The sequence below is a fragment of the Mustela nivalis genome (genome assembly GCF_964662115.1).
Source record: "Mustela nivalis genome assembly, chromosome: 6".
Lineage (NCBI taxonomy): Eukaryota > Metazoa > Chordata > Mammalia > Carnivora > Mustelidae > Mustela > Mustela nivalis.
The window spans coordinates 46,009,595-46,027,128 of NC_139025.1; the positions used below are offsets into that span (position 1 = coordinate 46,009,595).

General features: G+C 42.9%; 1 protein-coding gene and 1 long non-coding RNA gene across 7 annotated transcripts in view; one reads left to right on the plus strand and one right to left on the minus strand.

Moving 5' to 3' along the window:
* Positions 1-1,289: 1,289 nt before the first annotated feature.
* Positions 1,290-8,813, minus strand: LOC309866994. Its single transcript, XR_014312911.1, has 3 exons — positions 8,686-8,813; positions 5,815-5,967; positions 1,290-1,413 (listed from the first exon to the last, which is right to left on the minus strand). It is a non-coding gene; the product is annotated as an uncharacterized lncRNA (long non-coding RNA).
* Positions 8,814-8,938: 125 nt separating this feature from the next.
* Positions 8,939-17,534, plus strand: part of FERMT2 (FERM domain containing kindlin 2) — a 90,927-nt gene continuing 82,331 nt past the window's right edge. For 5 of the 6 annotated variants that reach the window (XM_082735147.1, XM_082735148.1, XM_082735150.1 and 2 more), the window contains exons 1-2: positions 8,960-9,273; positions 9,687-9,852. In XM_082735147.1, the coding sequence (XP_082591273.1) occupies positions 9,696-9,852 (157 nt within the window). In that variant the 5' untranslated portion in view covers positions 8,960-9,273; positions 9,687-9,695. Of the gene's footprint in view, positions 9,274-9,686; positions 9,853-17,534 lie in introns of all 6 variants that reach the window. The other variant, XM_082735152.1, reaches the window with a different exon arrangement.

The window sequence follows — 17,534 nt, forward strand, 5'->3', positions numbered from 1 at the left end:
GGCCTCTAGGACCCGAGACAGGGAGCAGAAGCTCAGCAAGGTAGGTTCACCCAGATCCTGGGCTACCTCTTGAGCCGTGAAATGAGTTTGGGTTTTATCCTAGGCTTGACCGGAAACCCTTGATGTTTCTAAAAGAAGAGTAAATGTTGTGATTTGCACATTTAAAGGGATAACTCTAGCTACTGTGTAGGAAATGGACTGGATGGAGAGAGAGTAGAGAGGCCTCTTAGGAGGCTACTGAATAAATAATCCAAATGAGAAGACAGTGGCTAAGACTAGGGTGGTGATGGTGGAGATGCAGAGAAGTGGATCAATGCTGGACAGATTTCAGAGACAGACTTGGCATTAAATTAGTCACTGGTGGAGGTGTTAAATTAATCACGGGGTGAGGAGTGATAAAGCTGAAACCTCTTTTTGGGGGGCTGGTTTTAGGCTGAGCTAATAGATGGATAGTGGTGTTATTTACTGAAATGGAAAATACTGGAGCAGGAATAGATATTGGGGTAGAGCCAGTCTCACATTGCACACCCTAGCTGGAAATGCCTATTACACATGGATCTTCAACTCGGGAGCCCCAAGGACAGGTATGGGCTGGATATTTGGGAATCATCATCGTAGAGGCAATATTTTATGTCTAGAGGTAGGAGGAGATCAGCTGGAGAGAGAATGCATATCGAGGAGGTAAGAGTGCCCAGACAGGGTCCACACCTGCTGTGCTGAATTTAGACATGGGCTGAGGGGAAGGAGCCAGAAAGGGAGACTGAAAAAGAAAAAGAGAGGTAGAGGAAAAACCAGGATGTGGCAACTTCCAAACTCCAAGCGGAGCGAGCATTTAGAAAGACAGCACCATGTGTTTTGCAACACAGAGGTCATTAGTGACGGCAAGAACAGTTTCAGGGGAGTAGTGGAAACAGAACAGTTTATCTTTTAATAGGTGCAGGGATGGGCCTCCTGGGTGGCTCAGTCATTAAGCCTTTGACTCTGGTCATGATCCCAGACTCCTGGGATCCAGCCCCACATTGGGCTCCCCACTCAGCGGGAAGCCTGCTTCTCCCTCTCCCACTCTCCCTGCTTGTGTTCCCTCTCTCGCTATGTCTTTCTCTGTCAAACAAATAAAATCTTAAAAAAAAAAAAAAAAAAAAGGTGCAGGGACGCTGTTTCCATTTACTCCCTAAAGTTCTTCATGAATTATTTGTTGGATGCAGGTCAAAGGAGAGACAAGCTTTGCAGTGGCACCTCCCAGGCACCAGATGGTGATGTTCAGCTGCAGTCAATTCTCTGTCACCTGAGCACCTTCTCAGGAGCAAGTAGATAAAAGGTACTTTGTCCTTTTCCATTGGACTGGGTTGGCCCTAGGGCAACTGGAATTGTAGGTGACTTTCTGGTTTGGCTCTTTTAGTGGAACTGCAACTGCTGTTCTGGGAAGAAGAGAAGGTTTATGCATGCAAAGAGGACATTGTGACGCAAAGCACAAAGAGAGTAGGGATCATTTCCCAGAATGGGGGTTAGGAGTCAGTAGTTTACCTGCAACTAAAAATTGGGAGGAACCAGCTAGATGCTAAATAACTCTGAAAATCAGGGAGGAGACTAGCGTGCTCCGAAACAGGGAAAACACTTGAACAAGCCAGAGTTTCTTGTGTATTGTTGGAACTGACTGCATGAAGGCAGCGCTGGGGAAATGGCCTCTTGGCCTGTGGCCTTGGAGTCATCTGTGAGTGGTGGCTATACTGTCAGGCCGGTGGACCCCAGCAGCACCTCTGGGTTGGGCCCGTTGGCATCTCTGCTGTCACCACTGGTTCTCCTTTACGGGCCTTGGAATCTGCCCTAGTTGTACCGAAATAATCTCTTAATCACATCCTTCCTTTCTTACATCCGGGCCCCAATCTGACCTCCTGGGAGGGTGTCCGCTGACCGGCACAATAACCCAGCCAGCCCCACCCTCTTGTTGGCTAATAGGAACAGCATTTATTGAAATATGTTTATGTACGATTTGCTGTATCCTGCCGTGTGCTTCCACTTGTGTAAGATAGAGTCTTCCAATAACCCAATCCTATCCTTGCAAACTGGTGGGTATTTCTTCTGTCGTGGTAAGGGCTGTTCCTATTGCCCCTGAATCTGTGGAATTACCCCCAAATCTCAGAGGCACCTTGGTTTTAGGTTTAAGCAAACTATTTCCCCCTTCTATTTTCCATAGTCTTTCTGCCTGCTCCCATTTCCTTTGTTTTGAAAAAGCGTCTTTGCTCCTGTGGCAGTTCCATATTACCGTTCTAGTTCTTGCTTTCCTTTCACTGATATACATCCCTTCTCTTCTTCAACTCCTTGAAATCTGTCTCCTCCAGCTATAAAATTGTCCCCTGCAGGGTGAGCAATGATTTTTGCCAGTCCTTGTGTTCTTCAATGACTCTCTTCTCTTGGACTCCTCCGCATCATTTGATACTGATGACCACCTTTCTTCCTTCCTTCTCTCTCTTTCCCTCTCTCTCTTGCTTTTTTTTTCTTCCCTCCCCCCCGCCTTTTTAAAAAAATTTTATTTATTTATTTGACAGACAGAGATCACAAGTAGGCAGAGAGGCAGGCAGAGAGAGAGAGAGAGAGAGGAAGCAGGTTCCCTGCTGAGCAGAGAGCCCGATGTGGGGCTTGATCCCAGGACCCTGAGATCATAACCCTAGCTGAAGGCAGAGGCTTTAACCCACTGAGCCACCCAGGCACCCCCTTCCTTCCCTTTTTTGGCTATCTTGACACTGGACTAACCTGATCTTTTTTTCACCTCTGATCCTTTCCTCTGTTGCCTTAGAGGACTCTTCTTCCTGCATTTGCCCTTGGGGAGCAATTAGTTACCCCTGGGTCAGGCTCCTTTGAGGGGTGGAGCTTTCTCTTCAGGCTTGCCTCTATGTTAATGATTTCTCTCTGTGATCTGATCATCTCACAAGATAGGCAGGCTTATTTATCTAATCACCCTCTAAATGTTTCTACTGGGATATAGGCTCTCACCCCAAGTTGAATATTTCTTTTTAAAAACATCTGTCTTCCCTTTGGTCCCTAACATCGACTCCTCCCTACTTCTGTTTCCCAGTTTAGTAACTCCACTGTTCTTCCTGCCTGGTCACCCAAACTTAAAGACTTTGAAGCATGTATGACCTTCTTTTTTCAAACCTTGGTTTTGTTTGACCATCAGGTAACTCACATTAAATAAGGATAATCCAAAACTCAGGGTTGCTCTGAGGAACATTTAAAGTGTGATGCACAGCACTTAGAACATCAAAAATGCTCAAAAGTTTTTGACAATAACTCTTTTGAAATTCCCTCCCTCTCCCAAACCCTGTTACTTACCTTATCAGCCCTCCACCCCCCAATCCCTATTACTTTTCTTACATCAAAGTTACAAGCAGATTCCAGACCAGCCTTCTATATTCTAGTCCCTAGCTCTTCCGATCCATCATGCATATTTTTACTGGGTGAATCTCACTTGTACGCTACTCTCAGGATAATTGCCTCCATGTACCAACTTTTTAATGGCTCGCCATTTTCTGTCTCAGAATCTAAACTTCTGTCCTACCTACTCTGGCCTCACTCTACACCCACTCTTCCCCAGAGCATCTCCTGGGCATTTCTTCCTTTATTTTCCCTGGTGGTGAGCATGCCACACTCACTTCTGCCTTGTGATTTCACATACTACTCCTCTTGACAGGCCAAACTTCAGATCCAGTTAGAGTTAACTTCTTTGTAAATACGTTCCATGACTTCTCTGATGACCTTCTTTCAGAGGTTAGGTTATCATAATCCTCATAGTGGGTTTGTAGTTCACCATTTACATGTTAGAGTGATAGTTTTTCTCCTTCTTATTTTAATGAATCATTTCTTTAATTAAATGCACACAAATATTAATGCTAGCTAAAAGATGGAAACAACCCAACTTTTGTTCATTTGTCCCTTGAAAAACACTTGGGATGTTTCCATCTTTAGGCTAGCATTAAAATTGGTGTACAAGTATTTGTGTGGATATATGTTTTTAGTTCTCCTGGTATTTATCTAACAGTATTGTTGGGTTATGTGGTAGCTCTCTAATATCCTCAGGAATTGCCAAATTGTTTTTCAAAACAGCTGACCTATTTTGCATTCCCACCAGCAATGAAGGAGGGCTACAATTTCTCTACATCCTAGTCAGCACTTGTTATTGTCTCTTTTTTATTATATCATTCTTGTGGATATGAAGTGTTATCTCATTGTGGGGTCTTGATTCGCATTTTCTTGATGCCTAATGATGTTGAGCATTTTTTCATATGCTGACTGTATATCTTCTTTGGAGAACTGCCTACTCAGATTATTTGTTCATTTTAATTGAGTTATTTGTCTTGTTGTTGATTTATAATAGCTATATATTATATATAATAGCTATATATTCTAGATATAAGTCCCTTAAAAGACATACAATTTACAAATATTTTTTTCCATTCTGTGGGTTATTTTTTCACATTTTCCTTTTTTTTTTTTTTTTAAGATTTTATTTATTTATTTGACAGGGATCACAAGTAGGCAGAAAGGCAGGCAGAGAGAGAGGAGGAAGCAGGCTTCCAGCTTCATCCCAGGACCCTGGGATCATGACCTGAGCCAAAGGCAGAGGCCTAGGTGTTACTCTACTGAGCCACCCGGCACCCCTTTTGCACATTTTTCATGCTGTCTTTTGAAGTTTAGGTATTTTTTATTTTTATAAAATCCAATTTAGTTTTTCTTTTGCTGCTTTTGCTTTGATGTCTTATCTAAGAAGCTATTGCCTAATCCAAGGTCACATGTTTTCCTCTGAGAATTCTATAGTTTAGATCTTAAATCTAGGTCTGTGATCTATTTTGAGTTAATTTTTGTGTACAGTGTAGGGTGGGGGTTTAGTTTATTCTTTATGAATGTGGACATTCTTTATGATGTTTTAAATATAAGCCTCCTACATTAGATAGATGTTCCTTTAAGACCTTGTGACGTGTTGCACATCTACATGTCTCTCAGTGCCCTGCACTGTACTGAGCACACAATTAGCTACCTTGCTTGTGTGAGCCTATGTGGGAACACTTTATATTTTTGTCAAGGACAGAATATCTCACAAGATGACATGACATTCAAAGTTAAACCAAAGAAAAAAAGTTTTTAGAGTATCCCCCAGCATGGTTTCCTGCGAAAAATTTTCTATGCTCCGGAGCAGTAAATACAAGCAGCGTATTTCTTTCCCCTTGAAGTAAATTTCATTGCTCTCCCAGATCCTTCTTTAGGTCTGTGTTGAAACATCCCCACCCCCAGCAAATCTTCCCTGTTTCTAGGTTTGCCAGTCCTTTTCTTGTTGTTTGCAGTGACTACCACTTCTACTCAAAAAAAAAAAAAAAGGCCCCAAGGGACCAGCTGCACCCATCCTAATCTAATTACTACCCCTTGATTTCTACCTCCTTAGTAGCTTTACCAGTATGTTCCATTTTTGGCAATCCCTGGGACAAAGAATTCTGCTCACCTGGTAGTTGACAGGTAATTGATTACATTTCATCTTGCTGGCCTCAGATGTTGGCTTTAAGTGCAGTTTTAACCCCCCTCCCCACACACACACATTCACATTCACACAAACCTTCTCTTATTTTTTCCTGTCACTCAGCATCTGTTTCTTCTGAACCCAGTGGGTATACTCTGTACTCGCCTTTTAGAAACATAAAAGCGCAGTTTAGGTAGGCTCAGAGAAACAGCTGAAGTCAACCTGTGGATTAGCCAGCCCAAGGGTTGCATTTGATGGCAGATCTGTGAGGTATCATTTGGTCTAAATCTAAGACCAGAGCTTGGTACCTTATTTGGATATTGCTGCTTTCAGTGCTCAGGCTGTTCTTCCAAACACTGGAGTTCTCGGCTACTTTTCAGCATGATGTCAGTACCACAAGTATTGCATTGTCTTCGAGGTTCTAGTGGAGGATTTCAGATAAGATTTCACATCTGAATACACTGGAAAACATTAGGTAGAAGTAAACATTTAAGAAATGCACTTGAAAGCCACACTTGATAAACTGGAAAAAAAAAAAATATCCCAGTTTCAGCAATTGGAGTCTGACTCCTTTCATCTTCACAACAAGCACCAGCTTGAAATACTCAAAAAGAGGGCCCGAAGGGACCAGCTGCGCCCATCCTAATCTAATTATTCCTCCAATGGTACTTAACAGAGGGTCACTGCCTTCCGGTGCTCTATACTGCTCAAACATAAACTGCTGATTTTCTAAAGATAGGAAAGTCTCGTCACGCTAGAACTAAGCTATTTCAAAAGTTGAGAAATGGGGCTGTTATTTACAATATTAACCATCCCCCTCTGTCACTAAATGTAGGGAACGTTCACAAACATGTGAGGTAGTCAGAGCAGTAGGCACTGTGATGGGAGGTTGTTCAGAAAGTACTCACTGGGAGGTGAGAAAATAACGAAAATGTGGAAACTGAGTGTTAAAAGCGTTTCTGAGACATGACAGCTTCGACAAATTTGTCTGAAGAAAGGGAATACTGAGAAAGGACATGGATATTTTTGGTTCTATAGAGGAATATTTGAGAAGCAGGAGTTATTTGGAACTTACTGGAACACTTGCAAAATTCATTAAGGTACAATGCTCATCCCTGGCTCCATTTTATTTTATTTAAAGAATTTTAGTTTATTTATTTGACAGAGAGAGAGAGAAACAGCAAGAGAGGGAACACAAGCAGGGGGAGTGTGAGAGGGAGAAGCAGACTTCTCGCTGGGCAGGGAGCTGGACAAGGGGCTCAATCCTGGGACCTTGGGATCATAATCTAAGCAGAAGGCAGATGCGTAACTGGCTGAGCCACCCAGGCACCCCCTGGCTCCATTTTAAATCTCTGCCTGCCCCTTCCTGCCTCCCCCTGCTTCTAATTTTGTGGCATTTTTAATGTATGTCATCTTATAGCCTATGCTTCCTTAAACATTGCCGCAAATCTTTTTGAAAACCCTGCCAAGGAGGATGGTAGCTTCTCCATCAGCTATGTTCATTATTGTGAATGTAATGGTATGCATAGAGAAATGGAGATGCTGGATGAGATTTAAGGTGGTGACAGAAAAGTCCTAAATCCAAAGCTTTGGAGTTTGTACAAAAGAAGAGGGGCACTTGGGTGGCTCAGTCGTTGAGCATCTACCTCCAGCTCAGGTCATGATGCCAGGCTCCCGGGTTGGAGCCCCATATTCCACTCCCTTCTCCGCAGGAAGCCTGCTTCTCCTTCTCACACTTCCCCTGCTTGAGTTCCCTCTCTTGCTATGTGTCTCTCTGTCAAATAAATAAATAAAATCTTTAAAAATAAAATAAAATAAAGAAAATGAAGGAAAAAAAAAAAAAAACCTCCCGTGATCTCAACACAAAGACAGCTTCTTATCATTTTGGTGTATTTCCTTCCAGTCTTTTTTCTCTGAATATTTGAGGATAAGCTTGTGATGTTACAGCCACATGTACAGTTTTGAACAGCTTTTTACCCTAACAAGCAATTCCCTATTTTATTAAGACCGTTTTCATGTATATTTTCAGCACTATAATTTACACAAATATCCTTTCCTCTCTGGACATTCATACTGCTTACAAGAGAACTATCTGGAACCTTCATGAGTAGAAGTAATTGGAGAGTAGAGAGATGACAGACTGGAGGCATCAGTTTCTCCATGATGACTAGTTGAAAATACTGTAGTGGTTTTCCTTTTTTTTTTTTTTTTTTTGGTGCCAGACCTCTGTCATCTGAATTTCGCTGCTCTCCTTTCGCTCTTTTATGGGTCCCACCCTTTCTTGAGGCCTCTAACCTCATTTCCCAAGTGCGTTGATGAACTAAGGGTTATTTACCCAGTATGTTCCTTTTCAAAGTAATTGACACAGTTTAAAAACCGGTGTCTTTTAGGGGACCCGACCCATCTTGATCTTTCTGACCTAAACTTTTTGGGTCATGCGTTTGCCAGCGAGGCAGGTTCCCTGGCTGTTTCTGAAATGAGTGTCACAGGAATAGGTGAAGTGGCAGTCAGGTGGGAAGCAGGAGGACCATTTTCTATCACTAGTCTCAACAGAGTTCTTCAGCTCTTCTCTGTACCTGCTGGCACCATTCCAGGGGTATTAAAATTCTTTCAAGGTGTGGCTGAGGGTGGGGTAGAGGATGTTTAGCCATCTGAAAGCCTTAGTAGACTGTTAGTTCTAAGCTGCATATAAAAATACACAAATACGCAAAGAGTTGGAGCGGCTGGAAAAACAGTTTTTGAGTAAAACTCATTCTACTGCATTTCCTCCCCCCTCACACAAGGGCATCGTAGGGCGTGTTCGACTCGCTGCGGGTCGGAGCTTCCGAGCGGGTTAAGAGCGCAAGCGAACTCTTGGGAGTGCAGTAGGAGTTGCCGGTTGTGCCGGACATTGCTTGCAAAGCAATTTTTGTGGTTCACCTCCCTCTGGGTTTTCTCATTCTTTTGTGGGATGTTCATGGAGCTGGCCCGGGCATTTATTTAAGTTTTTACGTCCCAAACCCCTCTCTCCAGCTCCCGGAGTGCGGCACCTCTTCCTGCCCCGAGACTTCTGGACTTGCTCCAGGCGTGGGGAGGGGGCGGGGGACTTTGTTCCCAGAAAACGACCTTGCCCTGGGAATTTCCTGTGACCATTTCTCACGGACAAGCCCCCTTCTCCCGCCGGAAGCACAGACACCCACCGCCGAGCGCTCCCGCAAAGTCGGAGACCCGAGCACAGAACGCAGCTCCCCCGCGGGAGGCCGCCCGCCTTCCCCTCGCTCCCCCTCCTCAGGTCCCGCCGCCGAGAGCCCGGATGTTGGATTCAATCCCTACGCCCGGTCCTTCATTTCCATAAAAGGGCAGTGGCTCGGCGGGGCTGAGATTGCTGCGCCGCGGGCGCCCCCCGCCTCCCCGCCACAGCTCCCACCCCCGCCGCGCGCGCCGCCCCGCCCCACCCCCAGCCCGGGGAGTGTGCGCGGCCCTCAGCCCACAGCGCGGCCGCCGGGGACAGTGTGGGACGTCGGTGAGGCGGCCCGACCCGCTCCGGGCGGCTCCGCGGGGCAGAGGAGGAGGGAGCCGGCGCGCCCTCCCAGAGCCGGACTCCGACTGAGGGGGCGGGGAGAGAGGGGTGGAGCGCTGGGAGAGAGGCGAGGGGCCGCGACGGCAGGACTCCATTAAGTCGCTCCAGCCGGGAGGCAGCGCTTCGCCGGCTGAGGAGGGGGACCGACGCCGCCGCCCCCGCGCCTGTTGCCGCGCGAACCCCCGGCCGGGAGCACGAGGAGCCAGCGGTGAGGGCCGGGATCCGGGCTGGAACCTGAGAGGGAGCGCGGGCGGGGAGGAGGAATGTGAAGCCCGCGGGGCTGCGTCTGTTTGGGCCGGGGTGCGGTCTGCAGGCCGGCAGGTGAAGCCCGCCGCGGTCCGCTAGGCGAGGGCCGCTAGGCTGGGGCCGCGCGGGGCGGACGGGCGGCGCCGTGTCCGCCGGGGGCTGCGGCGGGCGGGAGTGCTGGGCGGTCGCCGGGAAGGGCGCGGGGGCGCAGAATCCCGCCAGCGGTCCCGCCCCACCGCTGCTCTCCCGAATTCGTGCGGAAACCCTCGGGTCTTCCACCTTCTCCCGCTCCGCGGCGGACTCTGCGAGTTCGGTGGGATTTGCCTTCCTTTGGGGGAGTGACGCTTACGAGAGCCATTTCCTCCGTGCTCGCAGGAAGGAGCCATGGCTCTGGACGGGATAAGGATGCCAGATGGCTGCTACGCGGATGGGACGTGGGAACTGAGTGTTCATGTGACGGACCTGAACCGCGATGTCACCCTAAGAGTGACCGGGGAGGTGCACATTGGAGGGGTGATGCTCAAGTTGGTGGAAAAACTTGGTGAGTAGCATCCCAGCGGCGTCTAGATAGATAAACGACCTCCAGACCGCGGCGGCGGGCGGATGGTGGGGGGTGGTTAAGGATGGGGGAGGGGAGGCTTTTGGAAATCTTGCTTGGCATCCCGCAAATACTTTTCAAAATTTTAAGATCTTTCAGTATTTAAGCCGAAAGACTTTTTTGCACATTTGTATCTTGTTTTGCTATGTTACTGTTTGAAATTTTCTTAATGTGGTGGTTCCAGCCTCCCAATTAATAAACTTAATTGTGTAGTGACTGGCGAGAACGCCTTCAGCGACTTCACGTTAGAAGAAATGAGAAAAGTGCGCGTTTCTGTGGAGAGGGGAAAATTAACAGGGCTTGTGGTTATGTCAGTTCAGTATACCTGAATGTTGGTGACATCTGGTATTGAGGATGATGCAAAGAATTTTTAAAGTATAAATTGCACTGGAAAATGTGCAACTTGCGACGCCAGTATGCAGGTTCTGTAGCTGTACTACTATGTGATGGAGCGTATTAAAATGTTCCAGTCATCCTCTGTTAACGAGGGGTGGGGCAGTGTTTGACTATCTGTAGTCTGTGCTTTAAATACGCTATTTCGAGTGTTCCGTTGTATAATATTAAGCTCATGAAAGAATGTTGTGCTAAAAAAAAGCAGAATTAAATCGAGATTCATAGTATTTGCTTGGGTACAAATACTACTGCATTGATTTAAAACTGACTCAATTTTAAATAATAGGGTATCCAACAGTATGGACTGTAAGAAAATTCTGCAGTACGTATTTTGGTTCTGATACATTAAATAATTTGCAGTTTTACGAATCAACTAAAATGATCATATAGATAATTTTATCCCAAGTGAATTGCTCGGGGCTCTGTCTTTCTGACTTAACATACCTTTTTTATGTCATGCAGTTCTGGTAAGGTGATGTGTGGCACTGCCTTTTGGGGGGGGGGTCTTTTTATTTGAAACACAGCATTCATTCTTGAAACTACTGTGGAAAAATAGAAAAGTGTTTATCAGGAAACGTATTCTTTAACCATGGGATTGTTGTATACCTGCCATGTAAATCTATGAAACTAGAGTTCCAGTGGTATTTGCAAAATAAGGCAGAATTCATTTAGGTAGATCTTTGTATCTCTACAGGAAGTTTAATTATTGAAGGACCAAAAAGAAGCTCCTTACAAGGTAGACTCTTCTTTGGTCTGTGTGTTGTTTGCCTCTCTGAGACATGGCCCAGGAAAGCAAGCCCCCCCCCCCCCCAGTAGTCCTTTGAAAATGAGATTTTGCGTATTGTTAATCCAGTTAACTGTTGGTTAACATTGTTCTTACCTGATTTGACTACATCAGTCACTGCAAAATACCCGTGAATCTTTTTTATCCAGCATTAGTGTGGGATTAAGGAAGAAAATAACATAAAATTTTTGATGTTTCCTTTGTTTTCAGAGGAAACAAGCATTTGCATCAGAAGTTACTTATATATGTTGAATGGACCTTATTAATACACTGGTTTCAATAAGAGATACTCCTTACTGTGAGAAAGGAGCTGTTGAAGGTGATCGAGACAACTTAACAGTTCTTGAAAGCCAGTCTTTATCTGATGAATAAGTAATGACTTCTATATTTATATTGCATTGATTAGAACTGTTTATTACAGAATCACAGGCATAAATAGAAATAAAGAGAATAAACGATTTGCAGATAGAACTGATGTTAATTTTAAGTGACTATAACCTGAATCTTTTAATGTTGAAACATTTTAAATTTTTTATGCAGTGAGAAAGAAGCCCACAAGCCCTGTACATGGAAACCTTGCATTTTTCTTGAACTGAACCAGTACTGATCTCTTATATTTTGACTTCCAAATAGAAAGTGCTTTTCATCATTATTCTGATTTATCTATTTGGTACAAGGAGAGCTAAATGATTTTTTGCTTCTGATTTTAGGATTAGGTACTTTGAATGGTAAGCTGTTTTCTTAATTATTGGTAAGTGAAAAGAGGAGAAATTCAGTAGGGCAGCATTTAAAGTTTAGGTAGGCCAATTAGAAAGCAATTTTATAATTTTTTTTTTTCTTAAAGATTTTATTTATTTATTTATTTGACACAGGTCACAAGTAGGCAGAAAGGCAGGCAGAGGGAGAGGGGGACTCAATCCCAGGACCCTAAGATCGTGACCAAAGCCAAAGGCAGAGGCTTAACACACTGAGCCACCCAGGCACCCCAGGAACTTTATAATTCTTTTTTTTTTTTAAAGATTTTATTTATTTATTTGACAGAGAGAGATCACAAGTAGGCAGAGAGAGAGAGAGGAGAAAGCAGGCTTCCTGCTGAGCAGAGAGCCTGATGCGGGGCTCCATCCCAGGACCCTGAGATCATGACCTGAGCCGAAGGCAGCGGCTTAACCCACTGAGCCACCCAGGCGCCCCTATAATTCTTGAGAGTAGCCTAAAACTGCAGTGGCCTGCCTTTTGAAACACTGAGCTGTGTCACTGAAGGTATTAAAGGGTGGACTGGGTGGCTGGCTGCTTGTCAGCTACTACAGTAGATCAGAATAGTTTGCAGGATCTGGAGGATTGGAGGTGTCCATGGCAGAAGGTCTTGTGTCTTGGGATTGCAGAGCAGGGATGGACAATTGGCAGAATTGGCAGAATGGAAGCTATGGCCTTGGAACAATTATGGTAACTGTGGAACAGAAGGTACCACAGGTTTCTTCTTGTTCTGATGAAAATCTTATGAAAACCAAAAGCCCTATGTAATCAGTGATGATAATTATTTCCTGGGGATTGATGGATTCTATGGTGACTCCTCCTTTCAAGACTGTATTAAAATTTTGTATGTGGGGTACTTAGTTTCAATCAGAAGAGTGTATGACTCTTGATCTCAGTGTCTTCAGTTTAGAGTTCCACACTGGGTGTAGAGATTACTTAAGTAAATATTTAAAAAATAAATAAAATTTTGTAAGTATGTACATATATGGGATTTTCTGAGAAGAGGCTTTCTAGCTTTCATTAGATTCTCAAAGAAGCCTGTGATTTAAAAAAAAAAAAAAAGAAAGAAAGAAAAGAAAGAAAAAGGTTATGACACAGCCTGTGGGTTTGACCCCTGAAGGTCACCCTTACTGTGAAGCGTATAGCGGTCAGATCAGACGTAGGCACTTTAAGCAAGCTAAAAAAGTAAATAATGCTTCCTTAGTATGTGTCAGCAACATTATTATATTTAGTTAGAATTTTATAAAGAATTTTTGCCCTTCAGTTAAGGTCATTAAGTAATTCTTTGATTCATGACTTTGAGTCAAAGATCTGAAAGGTTTCCTTTAAATCTTAGTGTAAAATTCATATGTCATTCTGCACTAACCTTTTAAAAGAAAGTAAAGAGTGTATGCTATGAAGAAGTGGGCCTTAAAGGAATTATATCCTGATGTCACAGAAAACTTGTTGCATTTGTGACTTAGTTTAGGCTGATATTAGACATTATCTCAAGATTTGTTCCCTCAATGTTTATACCTCATTCTAAAAATGAAAAGTTGAAAAAAAATGAAAAGTTGTTTTCACCTTTTTTATTTTTAAAAATTCAAGTTGAAAGCTTGAAATCAAACTTGAAAAATTTATTGTAGTTTTTGTTAAAAATAATTTCCAAACCTGTATAGTGTTTTTTGTTTAGTGCTTTTTTATTTCAAAGTAAAGAGTTAATATATAAAACATCAGGGATAAAGATTATAAAAATAAGGGGCACCTTGGTGCCTCAGTGGGTTAAGCTAACTCTGCCTTCTGTTCAGGTCATGATCTCAGACTCCTGAGATCAGCCCTGCATCAGGCTCTCCTTAGCAGGGAGCCTGCTTCCGCCCCCACTCCCCACCCCGCCTGCCTTCTGCCTGCTTGTGATCTCTGTCAAATAAATAAATAAAGTCTTTAACAAAAATTATAAAAATAAGACATTAGAGAATAAAATTATAAACTAAGTATATTCAAAAATTTTGTAAGGAAGAGGCCCAATTTTATGGGATTCCCTTATGTTCTGGAGATCACCTAATATTCAGAACTAAGTATTGAGGATTCTAAATGCCAAGGAGATGCTTTGTTTCACTGCATTTTGTGCTTTATAAATGTCTTTTCTGAAGTTTCTCTTTTTTCTTTTTTGAACTGTGTACAATTAAATATTCCCTTTCTGTAGAAATTCATATTAGAGGATAAGGAATTTATTGTTACATGGTACTCACTGGAGTCTCCAGCCAGTAGCTCTCTGTAAGCTTGGAGAGAGGAATAGATTGATTTCTGAGTTTCTTTTCACCTCTGTCTATGAGTAGGAAGAACATAGAAGTTGGGTTAAGTAATAATCCAGAGGAAAAAGTACAAATTGGGGGATTCAGGAGTAACTAAAAAGAAAGGTATGGAGTTGACCTAGAAAGTTTAGGGAATGTTTCTGAATGTAGCTTTTATAAAGATATTCTTCTGGCATTGAAGTGTGTTATGTTCTTGCTACAACTAATGAAATAGAGTACAGTTATGTTGGAATTGCATGTTCAGATGCAGTTAGGTTGTGAGGTTGGCACACATGACAAAAAAAGTAGATTTTAGTTAAAATAACTCCCTAAAATCCCTTAAAGTATTTATGAATTATAATATACATTCATTCCATTTCCCAGGAGTGCAAAATAGCTTCAGAAACTTTAAAAACCAATTTCTTTAGTTGAGCACCACATGAAGAGGTTGGCTTGTGTTGGGGGATTTGTTGCACAAAAATACTTTAAATACTAGGAATAAAGCTTAGCAAGATGAACACAGAGAAAAGCATGTATAACTGGATAGCTCCCTTCTAGTGGTGCTTAGTGATCCTTGGGGAAGTCATCTTTATTTAGTGAAATGGTGTCTGTGCTATTGAAATCCTGTTTTTTTTTTCTCCTCAAGTCTTATGGTTTAATTCATGGAAATATCTACATGGTGCACATTCATAGCACTTACTTTGAAATATATCAAGATTATAAAAACATTTTTTTAAATCTTTTAGAGTGGGATGGGAGAAAAATTCAGTGGTAAAGTCATAAAAATGGGATGGGGCGCCTGGGTGGCTAACTCTTTAAGCGCCTGCCTTTGGCTCAGGTCATGATCCCCAGGGTCCTGGGATTGAGCCCCGCATCGGGCTCCCTGCTCCTGTCTCCCTCTCCCACTCCCCCTGTTTGTGTTCCCTCTCTTGCTTTGTCTCTCTTTGTCAAATAAACAAAAAAATCTTTTAAAAAAGTGGGTTGAATTTAGTTAAGTATGAACTTTCTGATAGGAGATTTACTCTAATATCCTATTAATGATCCATAAGAACTGGACATTGGATTTTATGTGCTCTTAGCAAATATTAAGCTTCTTAAAAATAGGGGACAGTAGGGATGTCTGGGTGGCTCAGTGGGTTATGGGTTAAGCGTCTGCCTTCAGCTCAGGTCATGATCCCCGGGGGCCTGGGATAGAGCCCTACATTGGGCTCCTCATCCGTGGGGAGCCTGCTTCTCCCTCTCCCCCTGCCTGCTGCTAACCCTGCTTGTGTGTGCATGCACGTGCGTGCTCTCGCTCTCTTTCTCTGCCTCTCTCTCAAATAAATAAGGAGCAGTATGTAAATTTTACTAAAATTCTCATAGTACTAAAAAAGTTTGAGCTGTTCCTTGGATATATTAATGTATGGTTTGCTGTCATGTTTTATACCCTGTTTTTTTTTTCTTTTAATCAACAAATAACTGGTGTTAAATAAGTTAGTCACTAAAAAATAATATAGGCACTATAAAGAATATCTTTTAAAATTCAGTTTCTTGGGGTACCTGGGTGGCTTGTTAAGCATCTGCCTTTGGCTCGGGTCATGATCCCAATGTCCTAGAATCAAGCCCTGTGTAGGGCTCCCTGTTTAGCGGGAAGCCTGCTTTTCCCTCCCACTCTCCCTGCTTGTGTTCCCTCTCTCGCAGTGTGTCTCTCTGTCAAATAAATAAAATCTTAAAAAAAATAAAAAGTAGAGATACTTGGGTGGCTCAGGGGGTTAAGCCTCTGCCTTCAGCTTCGGTCATGATCTCAGGGTCCTGGGATCCAACCCTGCATCAGGCTCTCTGCTCAGCAAGAAGCCTATTTCTCCTTCTCGCTCTGCCTGCTGTTCTACTTGTGATCTCTCTCTCTCTCTGTTAAATAAATAAAAATCTTAAAAAAAATAAAATAAAATTCAATTTCTTTTCTTTTCCCTTTTTTTTTTTTTTAAGATTTCTTTCCTTATTCATTTGACAGAGAGCACAAGTAAGGGGAGTGGCAGGCAGAGGGAGAAGGAGAGACAGACTCCCCGATGACCAGGGAGCCCAATGTGGGGCTTGATCCCAGGACCCTGGGATCAGGACCTGAGCCAAAGGCAGATGCTTAACTGACTGAGCCACCCAGATGCTCCCCCACCACTTTTTTGGTTTTATTTATTTGTTAGAGCATGTGTGCACACATAAGCTTGGGGAGGGGGCAGTGGGCAGAAGGAGAAACAAGCTCCCCACTGAGTAAGAAGCCTGACATGGGACTCCATCCCAGGACTCTGGGTTCATGACCTGAGCTGAAGGTAGACGCTTAAGGGATTGAGACACCCAGGTGTCCCTTTTATTCAGTTGCTTAACAAAAGATCTCTTTGGAGATGTGTAATAGCTATTGAAGAAAAGTGAAAGAAAATTAATGTTTTTTATCTTCAGCTCTATTTTTTGAAATTTCAGTCTTACAAATTCAGTAATAAAAGTAACCAGGAAGGGTGCCTGGGTGGCTCAGTCAGTTAAGTGTCTACCTTCAGTGCATGTCATGATCCCAGGGTCTTCCAGTCAAGCCCCACATCAGGCTCCCTACTCAACAGGGAGCCTGCTTCTCCCACTGCCCCTCCCCCTGCTCATGCTTTTTCTCTCTCTCAAATAAATAAAATCTTAGAAAAAAAAAAAAAGTAACTGAGCACTGTATAGTTTTCACCTAGGTCACCAGTTAGCATTTTGCCATTGATTTCTTTGTACACACATAAATTTTTTTGAACCACTTTCAGTAAGTTGCAGACATCATAACCCTTCATCCCTGAATACTTAAAATAGGTATTACCTAAAAATGAGGACTTTCTCTTAAATATTATATTACAGTTATCAAATTCAGGAAATCATTGTTTCAATAGTATGTGTAATATGCATCTGTGTTCAAATTTACCACTTGTTCAAGTAATGGCCTTTGATTTTTTTTTCCTTCCAGGATTCCATTCCACTTTTAGTTGTCACTAAACTGCTCTTTACTCAGTCTCCTTTAATATACATAATGGGTACCAAGTATTGCTAATATTTTTAAACATTGTCAGGTATAGCTTTCCCATAATGTTGTCTTCAGACTAGTAGTAGATGCTGATGGGTACACAGAATAATACGAAACAACATCCTATCTCTAACACTTAACTGGTTTGTATGATCTTTGGACAGCTAATCTAATCTTCTGAATGGGTTTTGGCATTTACAAAATGGAAATTAAAAACAACAGCACACTTTCTCATAGGTCTTGGTGAGAATTAAAAGAGATAATATGTGTAAAAATATATTTATAAACTGTTAGTGCTATAAAAATGAGAGTGGCTGTTTTCTCAGTGGCATTGAGAGTCCCTGTGTATAATGTACTGGGGGGAAATAAAAAAACTGCTTTTAAAAGGAATTAAAATGTTATCTCA